Source organism: Rhyacophila brunnea, unplaced genomic scaffold, assembly GCF_057557595.1.
Source record: "Rhyacophila brunnea isolate RB1 unplaced genomic scaffold, BYU_Rbru_1.0 scaffold_10, whole genome shotgun sequence".
Classification (NCBI taxonomy): Eukaryota; Metazoa; Arthropoda; class Insecta; order Trichoptera; family Rhyacophilidae; genus Rhyacophila; species Rhyacophila brunnea.
This window is the reverse complement of record NW_028232752.1, coordinates 33,753,343-33,778,471: the sequence shown is the minus strand read 5'-3', so window position 1 is coordinate 33,778,471 and position 25,129 is coordinate 33,753,343. Positions and strand designations below refer to the sequence as shown.

The 25,129-nt window shown below is 33.4% G+C and overlaps 1 protein-coding gene across 3 annotated transcripts in view; it reads left to right on the top strand.

Moving 5' to 3' along the window:
* CenG1A (Centaurin gamma 1A) overlaps window positions 1–24,709 on the top strand; it is a 476,859-nt gene extending 452,150 nt beyond the window's left edge. For all 3 annotated transcript variants that reach the window (XM_085953524.1, XM_085953529.1, XM_085953533.1), the window contains 11 exons: window positions 8,876–9,017; window positions 9,148–9,282; window positions 10,247–10,428; window positions 11,195–11,719; window positions 12,948–13,119; window positions 15,348–15,551; window positions 17,156–17,368; window positions 20,366–20,483; window positions 20,697–20,816; window positions 21,071–21,287; window positions 23,275–24,709. In XM_085953524.1, the coding sequence (XP_085809650.1) occupies window positions 8,876–9,017; window positions 9,148–9,282; window positions 10,247–10,428; window positions 11,195–11,719; window positions 12,948–13,119; window positions 15,348–15,551; window positions 17,156–17,368; window positions 20,366–20,483; window positions 20,697–20,816; window positions 21,071–21,287; window positions 23,275–23,859 (2,613 nt within the window). In that variant the 3' untranslated portion in view covers window positions 23,860–24,709. The remainder of the gene's footprint in view (window positions 1–8,875; window positions 9,018–9,147; window positions 9,283–10,246; window positions 10,429–11,194; window positions 11,720–12,947; window positions 13,120–15,347; window positions 15,552–17,155; window positions 17,369–20,365; window positions 20,484–20,696; window positions 20,817–21,070; window positions 21,288–23,274) is intronic.
* Window positions 24,710–25,129: the final 420 nt, after the last annotated feature.

The following is a 25,129-nucleotide window of genomic DNA, read 5'->3' as shown; positions in this document are numbered from 1 at the left end:
TGGGCTTTGCGCAAACTTTCCCGCTGCGCTTTACCGTTTCCGGGTCTCGCCTCTTTGATCACATTTCCAGTGCTGCCATACACATAAAAGAGTTTAAAGTTAAATATAGTTTTATTTGTTCCCCGTTTCGTTTCATTGCGCAGTGACCCACTGAAGAAATTCTTTGAATAAATCACGAATGCTTTATTTAAGCTGGGACGGAGTTTATACTTACCAACCGAATAATATTTTCTGTCACCGTCATGGCTTCATTGGCACTACTACAGCCCAATGTCGATATTTCAATAATTATTGTTACTTTTTATTGTCGTTATGCAAAATTATTAATGCTCAACGAAATGCCCGAATTGCCGGACTATAAATCTTTTTGCATAACATTAAGATCATAAATAAAACTTCAATAAATAATGTAAATGTTGAAAATATGCAATGAATGAAATAATTATCATCGTTACCTGCACTTCAATCTAATGTAGAAAGTAGTCGCTTCCTGGCAACGTCTACAATCCTCTATGTCTACTTCAAGAACTTTCCAATGTTTAAGCTTCAAGTTCAGTTTTTGTGTGGTTGAATGTCTTACATCATTGAGACATGGCATACCTAACGGACTCGTCACACTTACTACTACTACTACTATTTCTATTACTTGTGAGACGACATGGGGATCACTATACAGTACGTGGCTGTACACGTACAGTAAAAACAAAACAATGTTTCGGTTCGTGGATTGTATGCGTACGAATACGTATACCGTTGTCAGCACTACGGACACATCGACTGCCAGGTAATTAGTAGCACTAGTAGGGCTAAACATCCGCACGCACACCATCGACCAACGGAAACATTGTTTTGTTTTTACCATACGTGGTTACGTGGCTTTTTCACATAGACCTTTCTCAATATCTTCCTTTCAAAGATACCCGACTTCGTCTCATTTTTTATTATTTTGTATAATTTTCATTTAATGTAATTCTTTATTTTATAACATAATTAAACCAAACTTTACTTATTTAAAGTCATGGATATTTCTACTTCACACATTATAAGCAGGTAAGTAGTAATAATTAATAATTTACGCATAGATATATGGTTTCAAAAACAAGAAATTGTATACTGGGCTCCTCCTAAGAAGTAATTACTGCATATTAATTATATCTCGTTGGTTGAATGGACTCTTTCGAGCTGGCTAAAATAGCGATATCACCCATACCGGAGAGTCTGAATCACTAGACTTGTTAGCTTAAATCTACAAAAAGAAAAGGACAGTTAATAATTCAGTAATTATAATAAAAGTCTGATACTAGCATGTTTTCAGTCAAGGGCATCAGCATTACTTTTTCATTCTGTGCCATATCCGAAGTCGGCGATGATTTTGGCTTTTGGTGGCTACTCTAAATAGGGATAGAGTGTTGAATTGAAACCACTCGATGACATCCTTGAGCCAGGACGAGTTTCTTCTGCCAGGGTATCGCATACCGAACTGAATTAGATTATTAGAATATGCAGACGTTGATAAGTCTCGTGTTGCCACATGATATGGCGAAAGTGTACTAACTTTACATTTTTTACTTAATCATTTGCCAGTGTTATTTTTTAGGGAAAATTCCATAAAATAAGTATGCAATGTTAATATTATATAATGATTTATGAATAAAAATGAAATGCTAATAAATTTACAATAACCAATAGATATATATTGACTTAGTTTGGCTGTTTAATCACAGTAATGAAAAAGCTCCCATTTCCCTCCAAATATGTAACCCACACCACAGTACCTACCAGGTTATACCATTATATAATTTTATGGAATTCGGTGAAATGCATTAAGCATACATTAATTATTTTCAATATACATATTATGTTTTAAATATTTTTTTAATTCTTCATGATTGATTTCATGATAACCTGTCATACATATTAAACGTCTTTCAATTTATAAATAAATGTTATTTTCAATCACATCAACTACATATTGTTGAATTTACTTTATGGCGCAAAAACAATGTTGATCAAGAGTCAGAAGGAATATATCCATAAATCCATTTTGCTACCTATTTACTTATATGAAGTGAATATTTATTCAAATTATTCTCATGCAATATTCATGGTAAACATTTTCACATCGAATTTTGTTGTATCGGACAGATTTTTGTGTGACTTAATTTAAGTCCACAATGCTATGACGTCGCAAGGCTTACTTCTTGGCATGTTCGTGACATAAAATCGCAGATCTCCTCGATAATAAATTTTTACTTCATTCTATGTAGTCTTATAAAATGTTATAATAAAAGACACTGATTTTTTTTTAAAACATTTCTGATATAGAGTATAGTGGGGTTGTACTATATCTTTTGTGTGTATTTTTCGTTATTAAATGTAACGACATACTAATGAAAATATATCGCATCACTGTGAAATATTCTAAAACCAATATTATTGCTACTCGATATTATATGTTTTATTTTGCTACCTTTGTGATAAACACTATTTTTTCTTTGTAGCTGAAAAAATGTCACTAATGAACAAACGTTTCACTTTGCATAGAACCTAAATTTTATTACTGTTATTGCACATATATTGCCAAGATAAACCATGAAACTTGAATTTGTTTAAATTACTTACATACAAACATACATAATTCTGAAAACCGACGTCACGGGTCACTCCAATATTTTCTGTTGTAACTTACTTGAATTTGCTAATATTTTTAATTAACTGATTCTTTTATTCAACGAATAATTCACAAGATTTAAGAATGTACCATTCTAATTATTGAACATATATAATTCTGAAAACACTAATGAGAAAATATAGCTGTGAAAGAAATGTCTCGAAAACAACAGCCATATTTACAAAACTTGAATTTTCATTTTGTTGTTTACATAAAATATTATATTTTTTTACAAAATAGCTAGGCGTTGTCGTGGAACGATTACCCGTTTCATATAATGAAGTAGACAGTTATTGGATCTCAAGAACAAACACATTCAATTTCATACAAAAAACTTTAGATTATACTAAGCCTCTGTTTGCATGTGTTTGTGGAAAATTCGATATAGGTACTTAGATGCAGTAGATCTGTGTATTTTTTACCCATGAAATCTCTTTAGGTTAGCTATTGAAATTTATATTTCTTAACAAGACAAGCTTTAAATAATCGCCTAGTATGGAGTCTTCGCTACTGGTATATTATAACAAAACGTCAAAACAAGTTGCGGCCTTTCAACACGACAACTTACATCATATTATTATTACTTTGTCTATACTCTACGTCCACCAAGTCGCCATGTGATACAGAAAGTTCAGAAGACTTCCCCCAGTTGCAAATAATTATTATATTATATCCTTGATGCTGTCCCATTTTTTCTGAAGTACATAAAGCCTGTTCATATTAATTTCATGATAGCGTAACAATATTATCTAAAACCTTACCCCGTAGTGCAGTAGATAATAGCGGTTATTTCTTCTATCACGTTTCTCCGCACTTATCTGACGAGCCTAATATTTTTCCATCACATTAAATAAATATCACGTCGCATTAGTGCCCTTGCATGCTTCTACGTCGTTGTATCCTTCATTCCTCCCTATCTGCTACTACAATATTCATTTTTTTGAGTATTATTTTTTTGCCCTATGATTTCCCTCCAAAACAATTTCATAACATTACAGATTACAGCTAACTTCCGTGAGTTATGTGCGATAAATATAATACCAAATAGAAGATGGTACCTAATCGTTTTCGCCGAAACGTTTACCTAACATTCTATACTAAGTTGTAAATTGCTTTTATTTCTAAAGTCCACTCTAAAATATTGCAAGCTAACCTTGTAGAGTTTGTTAAATACAAATTTATATGGCCAATATATTTTCATTTGGTGTAACATCGTTTTTGTAATAGTTACCAATTTCATTACAAATTCACATATTATAGATATTATATAAACTTTTTTTTTTCAACGAATAATTTACAACGTTTAAGAATATAACCAGTGTTTTATTGAACATGCATAATTTTAAAACACCTCAGAGAAAGTAGCCACTAGAAAAAATCTTTTTGGATTCGAACTCCCTCCCATATGCTCTACCAACTAAGCTATCTACGTCCTATCTAATTGCGATGAAATTAACTAGTAGTTTTTGCAATAATCTCTGAAGTTATTTATAAATCGAATTAATATTTGGTAGTATTCATAGCTTAAACAGGTGAAGACATTGAGTCTTGAGATAGTTTTGATAGTTACATCCCATCTCGCTGAGTGTGTTAATTGTGTACTTACATATTTACGAAACGTCAAAACGTAAAGCCTAATTTTGTTAGCTTGACAAAAATATCGCTTGTTCCATGAGTAGGTACTTCACGTTATACAATTATACTTTGTGATTTGACTAGATAATGATTTTTTAATTACCACCTTTAAAATGCACGTTAATTACATCGATCGGCCGCCTGGTCATTACGCGCCAGGTGCGTCTTCAGCGTCCAAAGTATTAAAACGATAGTTACCGTATTGTGATTTCAAATCATTTAATTTGTAATGCTCCTTTGATATATATTATTATCAAAATTAAGTAGATTCTTCCAGCATCAATCTTAGTATAGTAGACTACGTAGATATATTATTGTAGGTATCGTGTGCATACAGCTTGAAAATGTAGAAAGACAATATTCACATCGACATGGAAATGTATTTAATTTTGTATGTAAATTCTTAAGTACCTGCTATGTAACACATTATACGTATTTTCCATCAATTTGAATAATAATATACAAAATTAAATGAGTTTTGACACAGTAGGTACCTACTACAAACGATTGTGATACTGATTATTTACATTGACTTGGGTAATTATAAAATTAATTCAACCAACCCTACCTGTAATATGTTAATTCCCACAACAGAGCAAGTTGGTGCATGATTTTTCATCTATTTATAGGTATGTAGGTACCTATTCAAATTTCAACGCGATACAATACTATAAATTAGTGCGGCAATGAACGGTAAAAATCGCTTGAATAAAATTATTCTTCCGTGAATCCAAAGTTAGCGAAATGTTTAAAAACAACTACCTACCGCCGCTCTGAAATAAATAATTAGTATCCAGAAAAAAAGGTTCTTTTCGTCTATTTCCATATTATGCACAGTCATTTTTTTAAATCTAGTGTAGGATCGTTTGCATCCGTCCATCATGCGACCGTCGCTATTGTCGTCTTGTGGATTCCAGATTCCAACCTAGCATTAATTCGTAATATTATCTGTTTATTATATTTATTCATATTCAAGTTCTGATACCTATTAATTCCTAATATTGTTCCATAAATTCTCTTTATGCATTACATTATATTATAATTAATCTCTTATAGCAACATAAATGTACGCTAAAACGCCTTTTGTATAAACAATAGCTATACCTAGTTAAATACAATCATGACGTGCCACCGAAACAGATTCTAGTTAGCCTCCCTAAATTGCAAGCTCGTTGGGTCGATGATGCAGAGCTTTTGGTAGGGAGAAGCGTCAAGGCGTTTATAGGTCAACTGAACGAGCTGATTTTAGATAGACCTTATTACTTGAAAAGAGTTAAAGTCCTTTGTAAACATCGTTCTCACTGTAATACATACTGTCTTGTAGTGTTATTATCTGTTTATAAGATTCACTTGTTTTATTTTCATCCTTTTGTCGTATTTAATTTATTATTGAAGATATTTATATAAAATACAAAAATAATTCACCAAATTAGTTTTAAATATAAATACGCAATTTTCTTGGATTCTTGAATGTGCAGTTATTTTTTGTACACTCATATTTGAAGATACTTTGGAATAGCTTTAGAAACATACATATCCGAAAAAAACCTTGGACAGAATGATAGATAGGTACATGAACACACGTCGGCAAAATGCAAGTTATATACCTACCTACATTTTTATGTTTTCTGGAGAGTATTTTTTTAATTGAAAAAAAATACATACGTTAAGACTATGACTTATTCAAAAAATCTTTATGTCACTTTCGAATGGTCAATTTATTTTGATGATAAAACATCCATAAAATATGACATAGTAGGTGCTAATAAAAATCGAACCTTCAATGCACGCACATTAATAATCACATATATTGTTTTTTTTTTTAATTATTAGTTTACTTTGAATTTAAAAAATGTATTTAGTTGCATTAATTAAACTGGCATCTACACATTGTTTCATTCGTCATTTCGGTTGTAAGACCATTATCAAGACTACGTTGGTATTACAACTGGAATAACTATTGACCTACTAATAAAAACCTTTAGAATTTATTATTATTGTGTATTTGATTGCAATTTTTAAATTTATTCGCATTGGCATTTTGTCACCCGTTGAAGAATATTGCATTCTTAAACGTCATGGATAAAAAATATATAAGTAAATAACGACTGTAAAGAGAGAGTATTGTTGTACCTACTTATTATTTGATTTATTTAACTCGAAGATTGGACACAGCGGTATCTGTGTGCGGAAGCCACACTCTTTATTAAATGTGTATTATCTAGCATTAAATAAAGTATTACCTACGTAGGTATTTACGAAAGCTAAATATGCCAATACATACTTGCCATGCATTATTTTCCTCGATGTTTGATACATATTTTATATTCCTTTGAGCCGTGATTTTCTTTGGCATTTTTCATCATTTGATTTTTATATTTTGATATCTCTCCAATAAAATCTAATGCCGTCACTGAATAACATCAAAAGACCAATAACGGTTCCAGTAGTATGGTAAACGTGATCGAATTTTGAATTGATTCTGGGCAGAAGTTAACGAAAATATTTTCCTAGATACTTTTTCGCCGAACTTGCATTTCAACTAAAATTTTGTAAAATATCATAGTATCGCAATAATATTGACAGTGCCGCACTGACGTTCTTTCGTAGTAGGTATATACCTATATCGTTATAATTAATTCAATGATTAAGTTAGCGGCGAGTTTCGTCGACGTAGATGACGCAATGGATTCGTCAAAAGATTTAAACGGGGGCCTCGAAACAGTTGATATTTTATATTTTATTGTGGGGAGAAATCACATATCGGTACACTGCTTATACATATAGGATGACAACTCGACAGTTTATGATTTTTAGCAAAGCCGACTTAATATAGCCATGGTTTGATGTAGGTAGGTAGAATATATAAGTTTTTTCCTACATACTTTAATAACAACTCAAAATACTCTTGGTTAAGTCATAAAATCGAATAAGGTTCGCTGAGGTTAACCGTGGTTTTAATTCTATTTCGCAACGTCTAGGTTGGCTCATTCATCAATAAAGTTATTTAGCGTTGTTGCAAGATTATATTACTTTCTACAACATTCAAACCTTAGAACAAAGGGTTTGAATTTTATTGTTTCGGTTTTCAATTAGAATATTATCTTACATAATATATTTACACATTAGTTTAAATCATGATACTGTATACAATGTATCTAGGTATTCACCATAATTATTTAAAAAAAAAAATACATTAATGACACCTTTTTCCCTCATATTATAAGCTTTAAATATCAACACCTATCGTATAATTATTATTCGGTAAATGTGGTTAATGTTAATACTAAGTTACTCCACCCGAGAGTTCCTGGGTTCGATTCCCGGTCATGACAAAAACATTTATGTGTTTTTCTCAAAGCCTGGGTGTTTGTGATTGTTCAAAATTACTAACAACCACCTTGTACGAAAAAGCAAGGATATGGTTATTAATAATTCTGAAAAAAAAAAAAATACTAAGTTACTAGGTAGGTATATTATTTGCTATTGTGTAATATTATTTTTTATTATCTATCTATCTGTATGATTTTACTTATATGCTGTAAAGTTTTCTTATTGTTTATGTTTATACTTTATACGCTACTGTGCTTATCATGTTTTAGTGTTGCCATGCGCGAAGCCATGCAAGATACACATAGGGAAAATTTCTTACCGCGTGGCGCAATATGCAATTTTATTCCGGGGAATCTATTTTCTTGCAGTCTCGTGTGGGAGTACGTCGTCCATATTATTATCTGACTTATTTCCGTTTTCCCCCATTTTCCCCAGCGACTGCCTTTTGGAATGAAATCTGTTATTGGTTTTTCTTTAGAGAATTGTGTAGGAACGTAAGTAGGTTCTTATATTTTTAGATCACTTATTAATAAAAAAAAAAAATCCGTGACACTATCCAAACACTAAAAATTCCGTACTTAGCAGTGGCGTGCAGTAACGTTTGCTGGAAATCCTGCTACTATTTGCTACAGAATAATATTATATTATCTATTTAGTATCTTGAAAGTGTAAGTATATTCTAAAAATATTAATGGTATAGATTGAACATTCAGAAGAAATAAAAATTACGATACAGTTGCACGACAAATGCCAACATACGTAGTACATAATGTATCCATTATTTCTGGGGAAGCTCTGTATCCAAAGCATCTATTCAACACACTACCATAGCAATGCTTTTTTCAAAAACTATTATTGCCCCTAAATATATCTGTTTCCCTAGTGTATTTGTTTTTTTTTAATTATCCACCTATGTAATTACTCATTTTAATGTCAATATTGTAATTGGAAATACCTACCACCTACTTAATTTATTAAAAAAATAATTTTCAAAACTAGTTCCTATATTGCACTGACATTATTTTGCTGAACTCATCTACATTTAAAATAAAATTGGTAATTTTATTCTTGAGATTTTATTTACGTGATTACATATTTGTATTTTGTATTTATTCTTATTGGACCAATTATTATCACCCCATATTATGTTTTACTATTGAAACATTTTTTACAACCCGAAAGGCGCTTTCCAGAAGTTTAGATAGTTACTAATTATGAAAATTTCTTTCTTTCCAGTTTGCTGCCTGGGTAGATGCGGTCATCTTTGTTTTCAGTTTGGAAAACGAAACCAGCTTTAACGATATCTACGCATATTACAACAAAATGTCACACCTGAGAAATTCCACAGAAATTCCTCTCATTCTTGTCGGGACCCAAGGTATAATAATATTATCCAGTGTCGTTGCTTGACAGATTTGACTTCTATTAATTTGTAAATTAAATATTACCGCCTATTTTAATTAAATGCCTATCTCTATAATGCCATATAAATAAAATTATTTTTTCAGATACAATCAGCGAAAACAATCCCCGCGTAATCGACGACGTGAAGGCGCGAAAACTCGCCACTGATTTGAAAAGATGTTCCTATTACGAAACCTGCGCTACCTATGGACTGAATGTAGAAAGAGTGTTCCAAGATGGTGAGAAGTTTATTAAATCATCTTCGCGTCAAATGCGTGTCATAGTATCACTTTCGAGCATGAGTGTGTACTCCGTGTGTTTTTCAACGACCTTTTACTATTTTACTGCGTTGTTTTATTACGGACCGCGCTAGGTTTGTTGGGTTTTTTTACGTTGGCCACCCTGGTTCTGGTATGTTGTTTACTTCTTTGACAGTTGGTAGTGGCGTTGTCCGATTCCGAGTATTACTTCAATGTTGTTTATGAATTTTTCTTGATTTTAAAGAGAATTTTGAATGAAATCATGGACAAAATCAATGTTTTTAGTGATATGTCACCTTTACCTAGCCTGCGAAGGAGAAGTTCCTGTTATAATTTACAAAAAGCCGAAGGACAAGGCCGACGAACTTCATCCAAGTACAAATGTTAGCAAGCGAAACATACAATTTTGTAACTCAACATAAATTACAAATCAATATATTACTTTAGTTCGTAATGATTTAAAAATACTCGGGCTCGATTTTTAAAGCGATTTTTGAACGTTTGGGGTATTTTTGTTCTTCGGTTTTATTGGTTCTTGATAAATGCTTTGTTCTGTTTTTTGTTTTTCAATTTTTGTTGCTTATAATAGGTAGTTTCTATTTGACGCGAATTTGATTTACCTCATAATTCCTTTATTTTCTCATGTATTATGTAGTAAAATTTTAAGTAATTTATTTGGATGAAATTGGTGATTTCATTTCTTATTATGATTACCTATGATTTTAACTGATAAGGCTAATCTGTTTTATATTACCATTTCTGAATTTAAAATTAATGATAAAATTGGATTTATAAATTTAGTTTTAATAATTAGGTAATCAACCACATCCAATAGACTTTCGATTCTTTAAATTGATTGCACTTTAAATACAAATAAAGTAAGTTTTTGATATTTGTCCGGAAGTTTTTAAGATGACTTATTTCTTATATTGAAACATTTCAGCGTGTCAGAAAATAGTACAACAGAGACTATCATCGTCAACCTCCTGCCTGACCCCGAGCAACTCTCGACCTTCAACCCCTCTCGGGCTTCCTCCGGGACCCACCCTCAGGCCGCAGCCCAATGTCTCCACCCTGCATAGCACACATTCGCCAAGTCACAATCACACTACTTTTGGCCATAAGGTAAGAAACTTCTATTTGAAATATTTTTCAACTGGTCCATTAAAAATATGAATTTGATCTAGGTACTTTAAGATATATTTAATCTTAAACTCCAATGGATGTTTCATTAAAAAAAATAACAACACAACTCTCAAATTATAAATCAAATAACAAAAACTTCTAATCTGTCATGAATACCAATGTTGAAATCTAGTAAGATTCGTGGACAATAATTTTATACATTCGACTGTTACCATTGCAATGCTATAGTGATATCACTGATCGTGTCATGTTTTTATTTCAATGCGTACATATGGAAGAATAAATCAATTTGCACTACTAATAGCAATTATATTATATGTTTATTGACAAATACATGTAAATATATAAAATTATTCTTTTAAAGTCAGAATACCTATTTAAAAAATTCTGAGACTATAAATCCTATGAGTTCTGGTATTTTTTTTCCAGCATGATTGTCCTTAAAATTATTAGTCATATAATGGCATCCACTATTGAATTACATTTCAAACAGTCACAGACTGCTCTATGTTTCTAATTTTATTCATACATATTATATTATTGTTCATGAGCTAAGTAGCTGGATTAATCTCTCTATCCTATTACATCGTCCAATGACCTATGTCGACTTTATATTATCATTTACCAATTGGCACATTCACTAATTTTGCCATGCTAATCGCCAGCTTATTATATTAATATGGAAAAATCTTTCATCATAACAGTGGGTAAGTAAAATCACCAACAAATTTTCATTAATTTTCAGGACACATTGTCAAGAGGAAGCCATCCGCTGTCAGCGTCATCCAACCACCTCCACAGGACGACGGGTGGCTCAAACGACAGCTCTACATCATCGCACTTAGTGGAGGTGCACGGCCTGAATGGTCCCGATCATACACGATGGGGTCACACCCTCGCTAGCCACGCTTCAACGCAAGGCCTCGTCACAATCGCCACAGAAAATAACAACATTGCAAAATTTGCCGCTCCTGCCTGTTTGGACAACTTACAAGCACCTACCACCGTCTTTAAAGATCCTAAGGATCTACCTACTCCTTCATCGACACCAACAACATCTCGGAAATCCCGGAGAAGATCGAATCTGTTTACACCATCCAAGAAAGGAGATGATAAGTTTAAGAATGGAGAATTGGGGTCCGGCAGGGCAATTCCTTTGAAGCAAGGCTACTTGCATAAAAAGAGTAGTAAAGCTCTGAATAAAGAGTGGAAAAAAAAGTATGTCGCTCTTTGTGATGATGGAAAGCTCACATACCACCCCAGTATTAATGTAAGTATATTTGTTTATGTTTACATACAATATTTATTTTATTTCAATTGCATAGCGAAAACTTCACGATTAAAATCTAAACTGACACTCTAAGCCAGTGGTTCTAATGTGCGGCCCTGGTTGCCGCATGCGGCCACCAGAGGATTTTGCTGCGGCCACCAGCGCTTTATAGAATAATATTTCAAGAATTTATTTATAAAATTATGAAACTGGTTGGAATACACATGATTTGTCTTAAATTTCTTTCTTTGCTCAAATGATCCATAATGTGTTCTTGTGATCAGATCATATTATGTGAAATAGTCCATATAATTAAAACCATTTTAATAATACCATCGTTGAAAAATTTTGGTCGAAGTTATACGTGTTGACCAAGAATCAAGTCAATTCGAAGAATTGGCAACAATTGCTTTGCTTTATTCATATTGTCAATTTTTCTTACTACTGTATAATGTGAAAGATCATTCAGTGTAATGCACTTCATAAAAAACAAATATCGAAGCCAGTTTGACATTAAAAGCAGCCATGCGGCTCGCATTGGAAAAATTATTATTACGGTATTGAAGAATTTTCATCTACATTATTTTTAAATAAATAGATAAGTGTTAAACTGTTCAAATGTCTTTTATTAAATGGACTTATATGTAAATATATTAATCCATTTTTTTAGTAAATAAAATTTAGCTTTAATTTTTTAAATCACAATAAAAGTGAAATTTGGTGCGGCCACCAGACGTTTCCATAGAACTGTCAATGTCAATTGTGCAGCCACAGTTAATTTCCACGTGAGAACCACTGCTCTAAACTAAACTGAATCTGAATTTAAAAAAGTTTAAATTGTTCTACCAATCTTGCAGGGCATTATTCCATAGTCAAATCGTCAGTATCAATTCAACTGCCGGATTGGCTAAACAAAATGTGATCACACGAAGAAGCGGTGATTTTTCCAAATAAGAAGAATACAGATATATTGAACGCATTTGTAAATTTTAGATAATAATGAATGCAGTGTGTTTATTTTATTTGATAGGGTATTCTTCAATTTTTTTGATCATGATTGTCCACGATGATATGGAGCATTTCACATATTATAGTAATTTCAAGCTTCCGTTCAGTGCCAATTTAGTTGAACATGCAACTTTTTTTACTGATAAGCGCAGTTGATTTAACATAACTCATCCATATGTCCATATTGTGCAATATAAAATTTGCATTTGCTTTGTTGCAGGATTATATGGAAAACGTGCATGGCAAGGAAATATCACTACAGTATGTGACAGTAAAGGTTCCGGGACAGAAACCTAGAGGATCAAAATCAATCATCACAACCCTACCGGGTGGACATCACGCATACAATGGTAGCAGTCTGCATGACAGCATCGGTGGACTCTCACTAAGTGGTGAGAGAAGTGTTTCAGCTCTTTCATGATCACAGATTTTCATAATCCTCATTTACAGAGTTGCCATATTAGGTGTCGATATAAATAAAGAAACAGTTTATACTTTAAGATATTAAAAATGTATCTTTCTCTCTGTAAATGAAGATTATAAATTTTCTCTATAAAATGTACGATGTTAAGGGGGATCCTATATGCCAACAGAGAACCTAGCGGAAAAATACGAAGCTTGCAATTTGAGAATTCTTTTTGTAATTGTAATAACTTGAAATCCTTTTTATTTATATCAAATTGAGCTTAAATATTGGGACCATACCTAAATAAGATGTCATATAAATAAAACAGATTACAAGTTATACATATTTATATTTTTTATAAAAATCGATAAAAAAATATTAAAACTAGGTATGAATTAGTCAAAAATCTAAACGGTAAAAAATTGAAAACTTCACATTCACATTTTTTTTACAATTAATTGTAAGTTTATCTTTGACTTACCTGATCCGTGCCACGGATGAATTAACTCACTAAAGCATGTATGTCAATTAACTCGCGGGTTCTTGTAAACGTCATAACTTCTGAATAAACATTCTGTGTATATTTTCTAAACAATATTTTTTATCATTTTAGTGTGAAAATATTCACGATAAACTCGATAAACATGTTGTGTTGGTAAGTTTTCACAAATATTTATCATTCCATTCCTATTTCATTTTTCTTAAAGGATTTATTTTATTCCGAAAATAGCTGGCCTACAAGTGACCACCTAGTAAAAATTGGCTGGCAGTGATAAGGGAAAAAAAATCTTTTTAATGTTTTCAGATACATATATGTTAATTAATTACAGTTGAAATTATAAATTATCAAAAAGAATGCTCAAATTGCAACCTTTGTATTTTTCCGCTAGGTTCTCTGTTGGCATATAGGATCCCCCTTAACAACTAGTATTTCTTCAATATCTTTATATTGGAACAAGTTATTAATAAGGTTTCATCAAAAACAATTTCGCTTATTTTATTTCTTTAATTTTTTTTTTTTGTATTACTGTTTGGTTATTCTATGTATATTAATTTATTTTAGTTTAATCATATCAAAAATGTCTTATCTATCAAAATAATCATTATGACCAGTAATAATTGTATGAACAACGAACATTTTTAAATATCTATTATTTAAATATTATAAGTTCACCATATGCATTTTTAATTGTAATTGATATTAAAATTGTACAGTTCTAAAAGCACTCACAGTGGTGTTCTTGGTTGAGCGCCTTTAAAACTTGTAGATCACGGGTACAATCCCACAGCTGCCAAAATATGCATGTTTTTTTCAACGTGTGTTTGAAGCAATGAGTTTTGATTTTTTCGCTGCACCCATGGAAACATTCTTACAAATGAAAATCGTACATTACCCACCTTCAGTTGGGCAAACCCAATATTGAATCTCATTGGCTGAAAACCACTCCATACTACATATGTAATCAGGCGATACCTCATTGATTGCATACTGCTTGGCTTGAATGGCTCCGAATATTTTAAAAACTATAATAAAATCATATCTAAATAGAATCCAAATGAATGGTTTGATGCACCCATAGGTTTGCCGATTGTTTAACAACCATTAAATTTCTTATAATACACATTTTTTCATTTGTCTGTTAATAATATAATCTCCTTTCTGTGTAGGCCCACTTAGAAGGGAACATGGTAATTTACTTTTACTATGTACTACAACATGAACTTTTATTTATCTATAATTTTAATATTATTAATTCATAACTCAATTTAGTAATATTTAATAAATTTTTTAATTGCAATGAGTTTTGAACTATTCGATTAAGATTGTTTTTTAGGTATCCAGGTTTCTCCTTTAGGTGTCATGAAAGGCATCAGCTATTTCATTACTGATCTCTATGGAATAGTATAAAACTCTTATCAATTAGAATTTTAATTCACTTTCTATTAGCTACCTACGCTCAGATGCTACTATTTGGTTTTAATGATTATGTAATTATTGTTTATTACTGTATTGCTTGCAAATGAAATAAGTAGAATAGAATACTTCTTTCGTTTAGTTGCATGTCTCGTACAAAAGCCGCATGTCATGCATTCATCACGTTCTAAGTTTCATTGACGAAACTGAGACAAACGAAAGCGGCCTTCTGTAATTTGCAGGGTATCAGTCGAAAGATGGTAAATGTCAAAGACTCACTGACAAAGTACTCCTAACAGCTTACGAGGTGCTGAAGGAACCGGGGGGCAGAAGCCTGCTGGGAGGACCCAACGGGATGCAGGATGATACGTCTGCCAACAGTCTCGTCCTCAACACTAATGGGGAAGCGGTCTCCTCAGGGACTAAGTTGGAGACGCCACACGTTAAGAAACGGCATCGGCGAATGAAGAGCAGTGGGATGAAGAAAGACGGAGATGGAGATGGTAATTAAATCATTTAATTTCCTGCTTTATGTATCAAAAAATTATAAATGCTGGAAAGCCAAATTTTTAGGATTATATATCTTTCTGAAATTCCCAATTTCTGTGGTCTAAAAAAATAGATAAGTAACAAAAATGTAAAATTAAGGAAATGGATATTAAATAAATAATAACACAGTATGTACATACCTTCATGTATTAGTATTAAAATCAATTTTCATGAATGTGTTCTATAGTCAGAATTGAGCAAAAAAATTTGTCCATTTGTCTTTTCCTATGTATGTACCCCATCAATGCTGAGGTTTATTGTTGAATACTTACTGTTACAACTATTATATCGTCACTGTACAGACCAATTGCCGTAACCCTCACTTTTCACCGAAGCGACATTTTGATGGTAATGGACTTATTGCATACTCTTACCGTAACTGGCCAAAAAATATTCCAGCCTAATGCTGTAACCCTCTCTAAACGTAAGCCACAGGGTACGGGTTAACGGAATACGACACAACGTTTATAGAAGTCGTATTTTGGATTAAAACAATATGTTCCCGGCTACTTGTGTCACGGTGCGAACATATTTCCATTAGATAGTGTCGTATCTTAAGATTTAACTCATTTCTATAAATCTAAATCGAAAATTAAAAAAAAAATATTTTTAATATTTGTCATATCACCAACATGTATTAGCTAACATGTGTCCGCGAATGTGTTAATAATTAATAGTTATGTATGTATCTATGTACCTACTAACACTAAATATACCCTTCCCCATAAAAATCTCTCCAATTCAATTTCAAAAATCTAATTTAAAATCGCTACGTTGAACCCTGCAAATTCACAAGCCCTGCCCACAAAGAAATATTTCGAATGCTTTGCAAAAATAAGTAAATGCGCTCTCAAAGCTTGAAACAAAACATACCTGTCTGGAAGCTATTGTCCGCGAAACTAAGGTCACTCTCTGCGGGGGACAGATAACTATAGTTAAGACGGTCAATTAATTGTTCCTTATGGACGTACCCCCTAGTGCTACGGTGTTAATAATAAATAATTTGTAACGTCAACCACATGATAGTAAAATGAAAAGTGCAGTGCAAGCCTAATAATGTGTTGAAGGTTAATCGACCTCCCTTTGACATTGAATATCTCACGACAATCAAACGCTTCTTAGAACTAAATGTGGACTATAATAATCACCACCCATGTTTAATTGTGTATTTCAAATAGATAGATGAGTCTGCGCGGACCACTAGTCAACCTAATTACCGTGTTCTTAATATCACATGCTGACATATTATAAATACGAGATCAATTCACCCATGTCTCTCTCACATGATCCAAAACGAAAACGATGGCTCCATCCTACAGGACCCTCAAATCCTCATCCTCCACAATGCTCGGAGTTACAGTACATACTAAACAAAATTGTCTACCGGTGAAATTTGACTGTATATGGTTGCCGATCATTTTATTAATGATAATTTGAGTAATAATTGTGTTGTTTATTTTAACTATCATAACTTTTCAATGACAAATGACAGTAAAGGAAATTAATAAACTCTTATGTCATTAAAACTTTTACTAATCAAAGCATATGTTAATTCCAGACCAAGAAGTATACGAGTTCTGCATTGTATCCTTGGAAGGCAAGAAATGGAGGTTCGACGCGGGTAATTGCGAAGAGAGGGACGCGTGGGTGGCCGCTGTGGAGAAACAAATCCTTGCTTCGCTCCAAGGGCCCGGAGGAGCCGAAGCTGCCCTCTCTAGACACTTCCACTTGGTGCCCGGAAACAATGCTTGTGTGGACTGTGATGCTGCTGGTATGTTTATTTTAAATTTATTAAATCTGTAGGTATCTAAGTGCCAGTATATCATATCCTATATCCAAAAAGAATGCTCCCAGGAATACTGGAATGGAATGGACTTTCGGCTTAAATAATATAAAATAAATTTGAGTTCTTTTATGATACGATATTTTTAAAATCTTGTACAGTAGGTACTCTCTCAGTAATCCGCCACCCCAAAAAGCAGACAAGTGTCCAATTAGTGAAAACGGTGGATTATAGTGCATAAATACAAAATATTGTAAAAATTAAGACATAGTTTTTATTGAGAAATTTGTACTACCTTTTTTATGATCAAAATCGATTATGTATTAAATTATACATATTAATTATAAACTAAGTTTATTAACTACATACATATTAAACAGTAAATCACGTAACACAACGTTCAGTGTGGTTTGTTTTTTTCTAAATATTGTTGGAAGATTGTGTCATCTCGTAATTTATGCAACATGATGAATGTGTTGACGGTTGCATTATTTTCCTCTGCCCATTAATTAATGGTAACGTGTCAGTCCCAGCCACTGAATCTTCTGATTTGACTGTATGAGCTGCAGTCGGGTGACAATTATTGCCTGCATCCTCTGAATCCAAGCCTCTTGTTGTATTTGTAAGCGCGTCTTCTGTCGAAAGCAGCGCATACTCCTCAGAACTTTCTGCTATCCATTCTTTTAAAACATTTTGCTTTTTCAGTCGTCCTCTGAATCAATTCTTCTAATGGAACTAAGTATTCCGGTTCCCAGTTCTCATCATATTGATTCATGGAGCGCCACAGCTTTTTTCACGATTAAATTATTGCTTGTCCCGGTAGGTTGTTCCATGCCTCAGCTACGTTAAATACAACAGCGAACTTCTGATATAGGCACGCAGCGGACTACTGAATTTTACATACAAATACCGGCGAATTATAGAGCTTGATTTTGTGATTGTAAGAAAAAAGCGGATTATAGTAGTTGTCGGATAATCGAGCGGCGGATTACTGAGAGAGAAATTTTCTTTTGATATACGAGGGTGGGTCAATAATTCCTTAGAAAAAAGCATTAAAACAGTTTTTATTTTTGTATTTTTTTTTTATTTCTCAACATAATCTCCTTGGAGCTCAATACACTTGGTTAGACGTTTCTCAATTTTTTTTAAACCGTCAGAAAAATAAGTTTTCGGAAGGTCCTCAAAATAAGTATTTGTCCGATCGATGACTTCTTCATTTGAAAAAAAACGTTGTCCACTTAGCCATTTTTTTAAGTTTGGGAAAAGGAAAAAGTCACTGGGGGCTAAATCTGGCGAATACGGTGGGTGGTCGACCAATTCGAACTTCAATTCTTCAATTTTAGCCATTGATCGTAAACATGTGTGAACACGGGCATTGTCCTGATGAAAGAGGATTTTTTTCCTGTATAAATGAGGCCGTTTTTCTTCAATTTTGTTTTTTAGCTGGTCCAATAAAGATGCATAATAATCCCCTGTTATTGTTTTTCCTTTTTCCAAATAGTCAACGAAAATAATTCCACGTGCATCCCAAAATACAATAGCCATAACCTTACCAGCTGATTTTACGGTTTTCGCCTTCTTTGGACATGGTTCGCCTTTCGCAATCCACTGCTTTGACTGTTCTTTCGTCTCGGGAGTATAGTGGTGTATCCATGTTTCATCTACAGTCACAAAGCGACGAAAAAATTCATCCGGATTGCGTTGCATGAGCGACAACAGGGCTTTAGAGGCCACCACCCTATTGCGTTTATTGTCGACTGTGAGCAAACGCGGCACCCATCTTGCAGAAATTTTTTTCATGCCCAATTTGTCATGTAAAATAGTAATGACGCTACCTTTTGAGATCCCTGTAACCTCAATTATCTCACTCAACTTTAATCTTCGGTCACTTAACACCATATCGTGGATTTTATTGATCATTTCTGGTGTAGTCACCTCTACAGGACGTCCTGAGCGTGGTTCATCCTTTGTTGATGTACGACCACGTTTAAATTCATTTAACCAGTTATAAATAGTTGCAAGTGAAGGAGCAGATATGCCGTGAACTAAATCCAACTCATTTTTTATTTCCTTTGCTGTTAACCCTTTTATATTAAAATGTTTAATAACAGCTCTAAACTCAATTTTCTCCATTTTCCATTTTTCCATTTTCCACAAGCAATTTTTTTTTTAAATGTACGAGAAACACACAACAACCCGACCAATCTGATTGAAACTTCGCAGCATACTGAATCGGTAGTGCCGCTGCATGAAAACAAACCGCTTACAGTACTAGTCGCTCCACCTGTAGGCTTTTCTAAGGACTTATTGACCCACCCTCGTACCTAACCGATAATCATATAGAAATCTAGATAATCATGTAAGTCATTTTTATCTTGCTGGTAGTATTGAATATATATTTATCTCTGTGTAAGATTCTTGCACTCATAACATATCTAATCATTTCAAAAGTCAACCCACAAAAACCTCCTAACATATCGACTGTGTTTAGGAAAAAAGGCGTAACCCACACAGAACAAATTTTACAGGAGAGGCAAAGAACGTTTTTTGAATGGTTTTGGTTCAATATTAATAAAAAAAATAGGCACAGACATTGGGTGCATGATGATTGATGATTTGGTGTAATATCTTTTCGATCTACTTATAATTAAAGAAGTTATTACAGAAAAATCTTTAAATTGAGGATAAATACTTTTTTCCTTAAATTAAAACTTAATTAAAGCTCAATTAAAACCTGAATATAGATAATAAATCGGCATTTGCGGCTTACTTCCTTTTTACAAAACGTGTATTTAGTTGTATACATTGTTAATATCTAATAAAAGCACTTTTCGAAAAATCAATGGTTACGCCCTTTTTCCTAAATACAGTCGACATGATATGGGTTGAAAATACTTAAATTCTACTTCCATCAAGTGCCCTCGGTCCATATTATTAATTTTCTATAACATTGTATTTGATAATAATTCTTTTTTAAAATTTCAGATCCTGGTTGGGCAAGCCTCAATCTTGGTGTTCTGATGTGCATCGAGTGCTCGGGCGTTCATCGAAACTTAGGGTCGCACATTTCCCGAGTGAGGTCCCTGGAATTGGATGAGTGGCCGTAAGTTAAATGTTGTATCTCTTTGTAAAAACAATCATACTATGATTACATAACACACTAATGATTTCAAGTATACATCAAAACTTTGTGAAGATATAAACTTAGATTAATATTATATTCCATTCACTTAAATGTTGATATTTGTGAAGTCATCATTAAATACTATTTATATTTACTTTTTATATCAATTATAAATTCTATTTTTAATTTCAGAGCCGGCCATCTTAGTGTGATGCTATCTATTGGAAATTCATTGGCTAATTCAGTATGGGAGGCAGACCTCAAAGGGCATTGTAAACCTGCTCCCGCATCACCTAGAGAAGATAAAGAAAGGTAAATTAATATTCTTATACTGACTCAGTGTTGTTTTAAATCTGCGCAGATTTTAAAGGCGGGAAGAGAATATGACATTTAAATATGTCCGGATGGCCATTGGAAGATTTGTATTTCTGATTTTGAAGCTTCAAATGTATTCTCATTATTTTTTTAATTTTACATAGCTATTCTAAATCACCCCTCTACTTTTTTTATGATTTGCACTAAATAAGGAATTAGATTGATATTCAATATTATAATTATCATTTCAGGTGGATCAGACTCAAATACCAGTCCAAAGCTTTCTTAAGTTCAGGAGAATGCGAGGAATCTATCGGGGACGCTTGTAACATTGCTCTTCTGACTGGGGGACTTCAACCATTACTGGCGGCGCTTGCCAGGTCTGAAGCGGCAGACGTCAACCACCCGAGACCGCTGCACCGGGCTTGTGCAGCTGGAGATTTGCCTGTTGCGCAACTACTAATTTGGGTAAGTTACATTTTTCCATTTCAAATTATCCAGATTTAATTTTTATTTTGTTCAAATTTGGCCTCTGGGGCCAAAAAGAGTCGATCTATCATTATATTTGATTTTATATTCTGTCAATATAAGTACACATAAATTATCCAAAATATATTTTATCTATTTAATCTGTATTGATTAAAGTGAATCCAGTAAATTGAGTAAATCATCAAGTTTAGTATGTACATACGAGGGTGGGTCAATAAGTCCTTAGAAAAGCCGACAGGTGGCGCGACTAGTACTGCAAGCGGTTTGTTTTCATGCAGCGGTACTACCGATTCAGTATGCTGCGAAGTTTCAATCAGATTGGTCGGGTTGTTGTGTGTTTCTCGTACATTTAAAAAAAAAATTTGCTTGTGGAAAATGGAAAAATGGAAAATGGAGAAAATTGAGTTTAGAGTTGTTATTAAACATTTTAATATAAAAGGGTTAACAGCAAAGGAAATAAAAAATGAGTTGGATTTAGTTTACGGCATATCTGCTCCTTCACTTGCAACTATTTATAACTGGTTAAATGAATTTAAACGTGGTCGTACATCAACAAAGGATGCACCACACTCAGGACGTCCTGTAGAGGTGACTACACCAGAAATGATCAATAAAATCCACGATATGGTGTTAAGTGACCGAAGATTAAAGTTGAGTGAGATAATTGAGGTTACAGGGATCTCAAAAGGTAGCGTCATTTCTATTTTACATGACAAATTGGGCATGAAAAATATTTCTGCAAGATGGGTGCCGCGTTTGCTCACAGTCGACAATAAACGCAGTAGGGTGGTGGCCTCTAAAGCCCTGTTGTCGCTCATGCAACGCAATCCGGATGAATTTTTTCGTCGCTTTGTGACTGTAGATGAAACATGGATACACCACTATACTCCCGAGACGAAAGAACAGTCAAAGCGGTGGATTGCGAAGGCAAACCATGTCCAAAGAAGGCGAAAACCGTAAAATCAGCTGGTAAGGTTATGGCTACTGTATTTTGGGATGCACAAATTATTTTCGTTGACTATTTGGAAAAAGGAAAAACAATAACAGGGGATTATTATGCATCTTTATTGGACCAGCTAAAAAACAAAATTGAAGAAAAACGGCCTCATTTAAACAGGAAAAAAATCCTCTTTCATCAGGACAATGCCCGTGTTCACACATGTTTACGATCAATGGCTAAAATTGAAGAATTGAAGTTCGAATTGGTCGACCACCCACCGTATTCGCCAGATTTAGCCCCCAGTGACTTTTTCCTTTTCCCAAACTTAAAAAAATGGCTAAGTGGACAACGTTTTTTTTCAAATGAAGAAGTCATCGATCGGACAAATGCTTATTTTGAGGACCTTCCGAAAACTTATTTTTCTGACGGTTTAAAAAAAATTGAGAAACGTCTAACCAAGTGTATTGAGCTCCAAGGAAATTATGTTGAGAAATAAAAAAAAAAAAAAAAAATAAAACCTGTTTTAATGCTTTTTTCTAAGGAATTATTGACCCACCCTCGTATAATAATATATTACATCATTGTCAGCCTAGATCAATCAACTACAGGATTAAGGCCTCTTCTAGCTGATTCTATTCCTCTCGGTTCTGTGTGTTGCATTGCCATGTACTTCCACGGATCTTAACTATCTCATTGATTCAGTGTTATATTAGTGTACATTTTGGATGTTACATAATTATATAATATTATTATATAGTTGTATTGTCCCAAAAGAATTGTTGTTATCGACCTGGGGTTCACATTTTGGTATCTTCAGAAACTATGTAACCTTAATGTATATAATGCCGATAGATGAATTCCTGTTTGGTAAAACCAATTCAAATATAATAATACTAAACTTTTATCAATTATTACAATATAAATTAAAATTTTATCATGTCTTAAAATATGTACATGTTATAAAATTACTCCACATTTTTTACATAATGTGTCTATAATAACTCACTTTTGTATTTATTTTTCCAGAATAACGCGAATCCCAACCTACTAGATGCAGACAATATATCCTGTCTGGAGTTAGCTCGAATCGCGGCGACCCAAGTGACAGTGTCTCCTGCCCACCGACCGTCCCACCTGCAAGTGACCTGTCCCGTGCATCACATCCAGAGCATGTCGGGCACCAACTCCACCAGCAGTTCAACGGGATCCACGAAGAACCAGCAAGCCTCCTCTTCGCCATCCCAATTAACCACCTGCATCTGTTCCCTACTCAAGATGTTATCTCCCGCTAACTCTGCCAAATCCCTCATAGACCTATTGATAGCGCTTCAAAATAATTCCATAGCCAATTCAATATCTAATAATGCATTCGCCGGCCAGAATTTAGCAGTATCAAATACTCCTCTTAACGCTTCACAGAATACTCTCTTCGGGATGGGTAACGATTCCCATGGAAGTGGCACGAGTTTAAATAGTAACAATGGCGCTTTTGTCGGTTTTTTGGTTCCCAGTAATAACAGTACGATCGGAAGGCATGCTTCACAGGGTAATAATCTAACTTTAGGGAACGGTAGATGTCATCAGCCGCCTGTCGGGGGCAGTGTAGTATAATAGCATTACTGGATAACTTTTATTGCTTTCAAGTCAATTAAAAAGATTTCCCTTCTGTTACTGTTAACCCGTGCAGCTGCATTGTTACAATATTTATGTTTCATAAACTGATTCTAAATGAATACCTGCTGTGCAAATTGTTGTGTGTTATTATTTTTATGTGATAAATAATATAAATTCTATTGTTTTTATTCCTTAGGTCGTATTATTTGTTAATTTTTGTTAATTACACGTTGTCAACTGAACAAGCCGAAAATCACGACGTTAAAGTGTCAAAAATCATTAACGTCGTGGCTTATTTAAGGTTATGTGATTCTGTGTATTTTCTGAAATATTTTTTAATTTATTTTTAAGCATATTGTTTGAACAAAATGCAATATTTTCTTTATATATTGATTTAGAGTATGAACTTATTCATATTAGGTTATGAAAAATTATTAGGCAGTTATATTTATTTATAAATTAAATTATGTAAAAATAACCTTTTGTAACCCCCCCCCCCCTAAATTTATGTGCAGTTTACTGTGCAAAATGGTATGAATCTCAACTCTAAAAACAAAATACCATTTGAATGCTTTAAATTGTTAAATTATAAATAAAATTCATTAAATATCCCAATATATTGTGATATATTATTTCACTTAGCTGTGTCATCCATTTTGCTATATTTTAAACATTCCAAACATTGAAATAACCTTCAAATATTAAACTATGTATATGAATGATTTTCTACAAGCCTAGAAAATGTCGCCTAGATTATCATAATTTTCCCTAGCAAATCAACTTGTTTTTTGGTATAGCATTGATCACCTAATAACCGTCATTTGTCAATTTTACATGACTTGTTATTGTGTAGATCGTTATTCTTTCTTCTTTCGACCATGTCCGATCCTGATAGGATCATATGGGCCTCCACAGAGTGGAGGTTTGTATTAACAGATTTTATTTTTACGAGAAATGGACGTCAGCCACTTGCTCAACCTATTAGGTCCATACTCTGACTCATACACAAATTGAAAAACAACGTATACTTGCCAGACCCAGGATTCGAACCTGGGACCCTCGACTCTATAGGCCGGCGTTTAAGCCACGCGGCCATCGTGGGTGTACTGTAACTGTGCATCAGCTACTATCAAAACTATAATAGAACAGACTGTGGTGTTTTTTTTTTTTCAATAACATCCAAATCCAAACAATCCACTGCAGCTTCGCTCAGATTCAATTGAAGAAAAAAGCAGCAAATCCGGTGACCTTTTCGAGTGGTAGATTT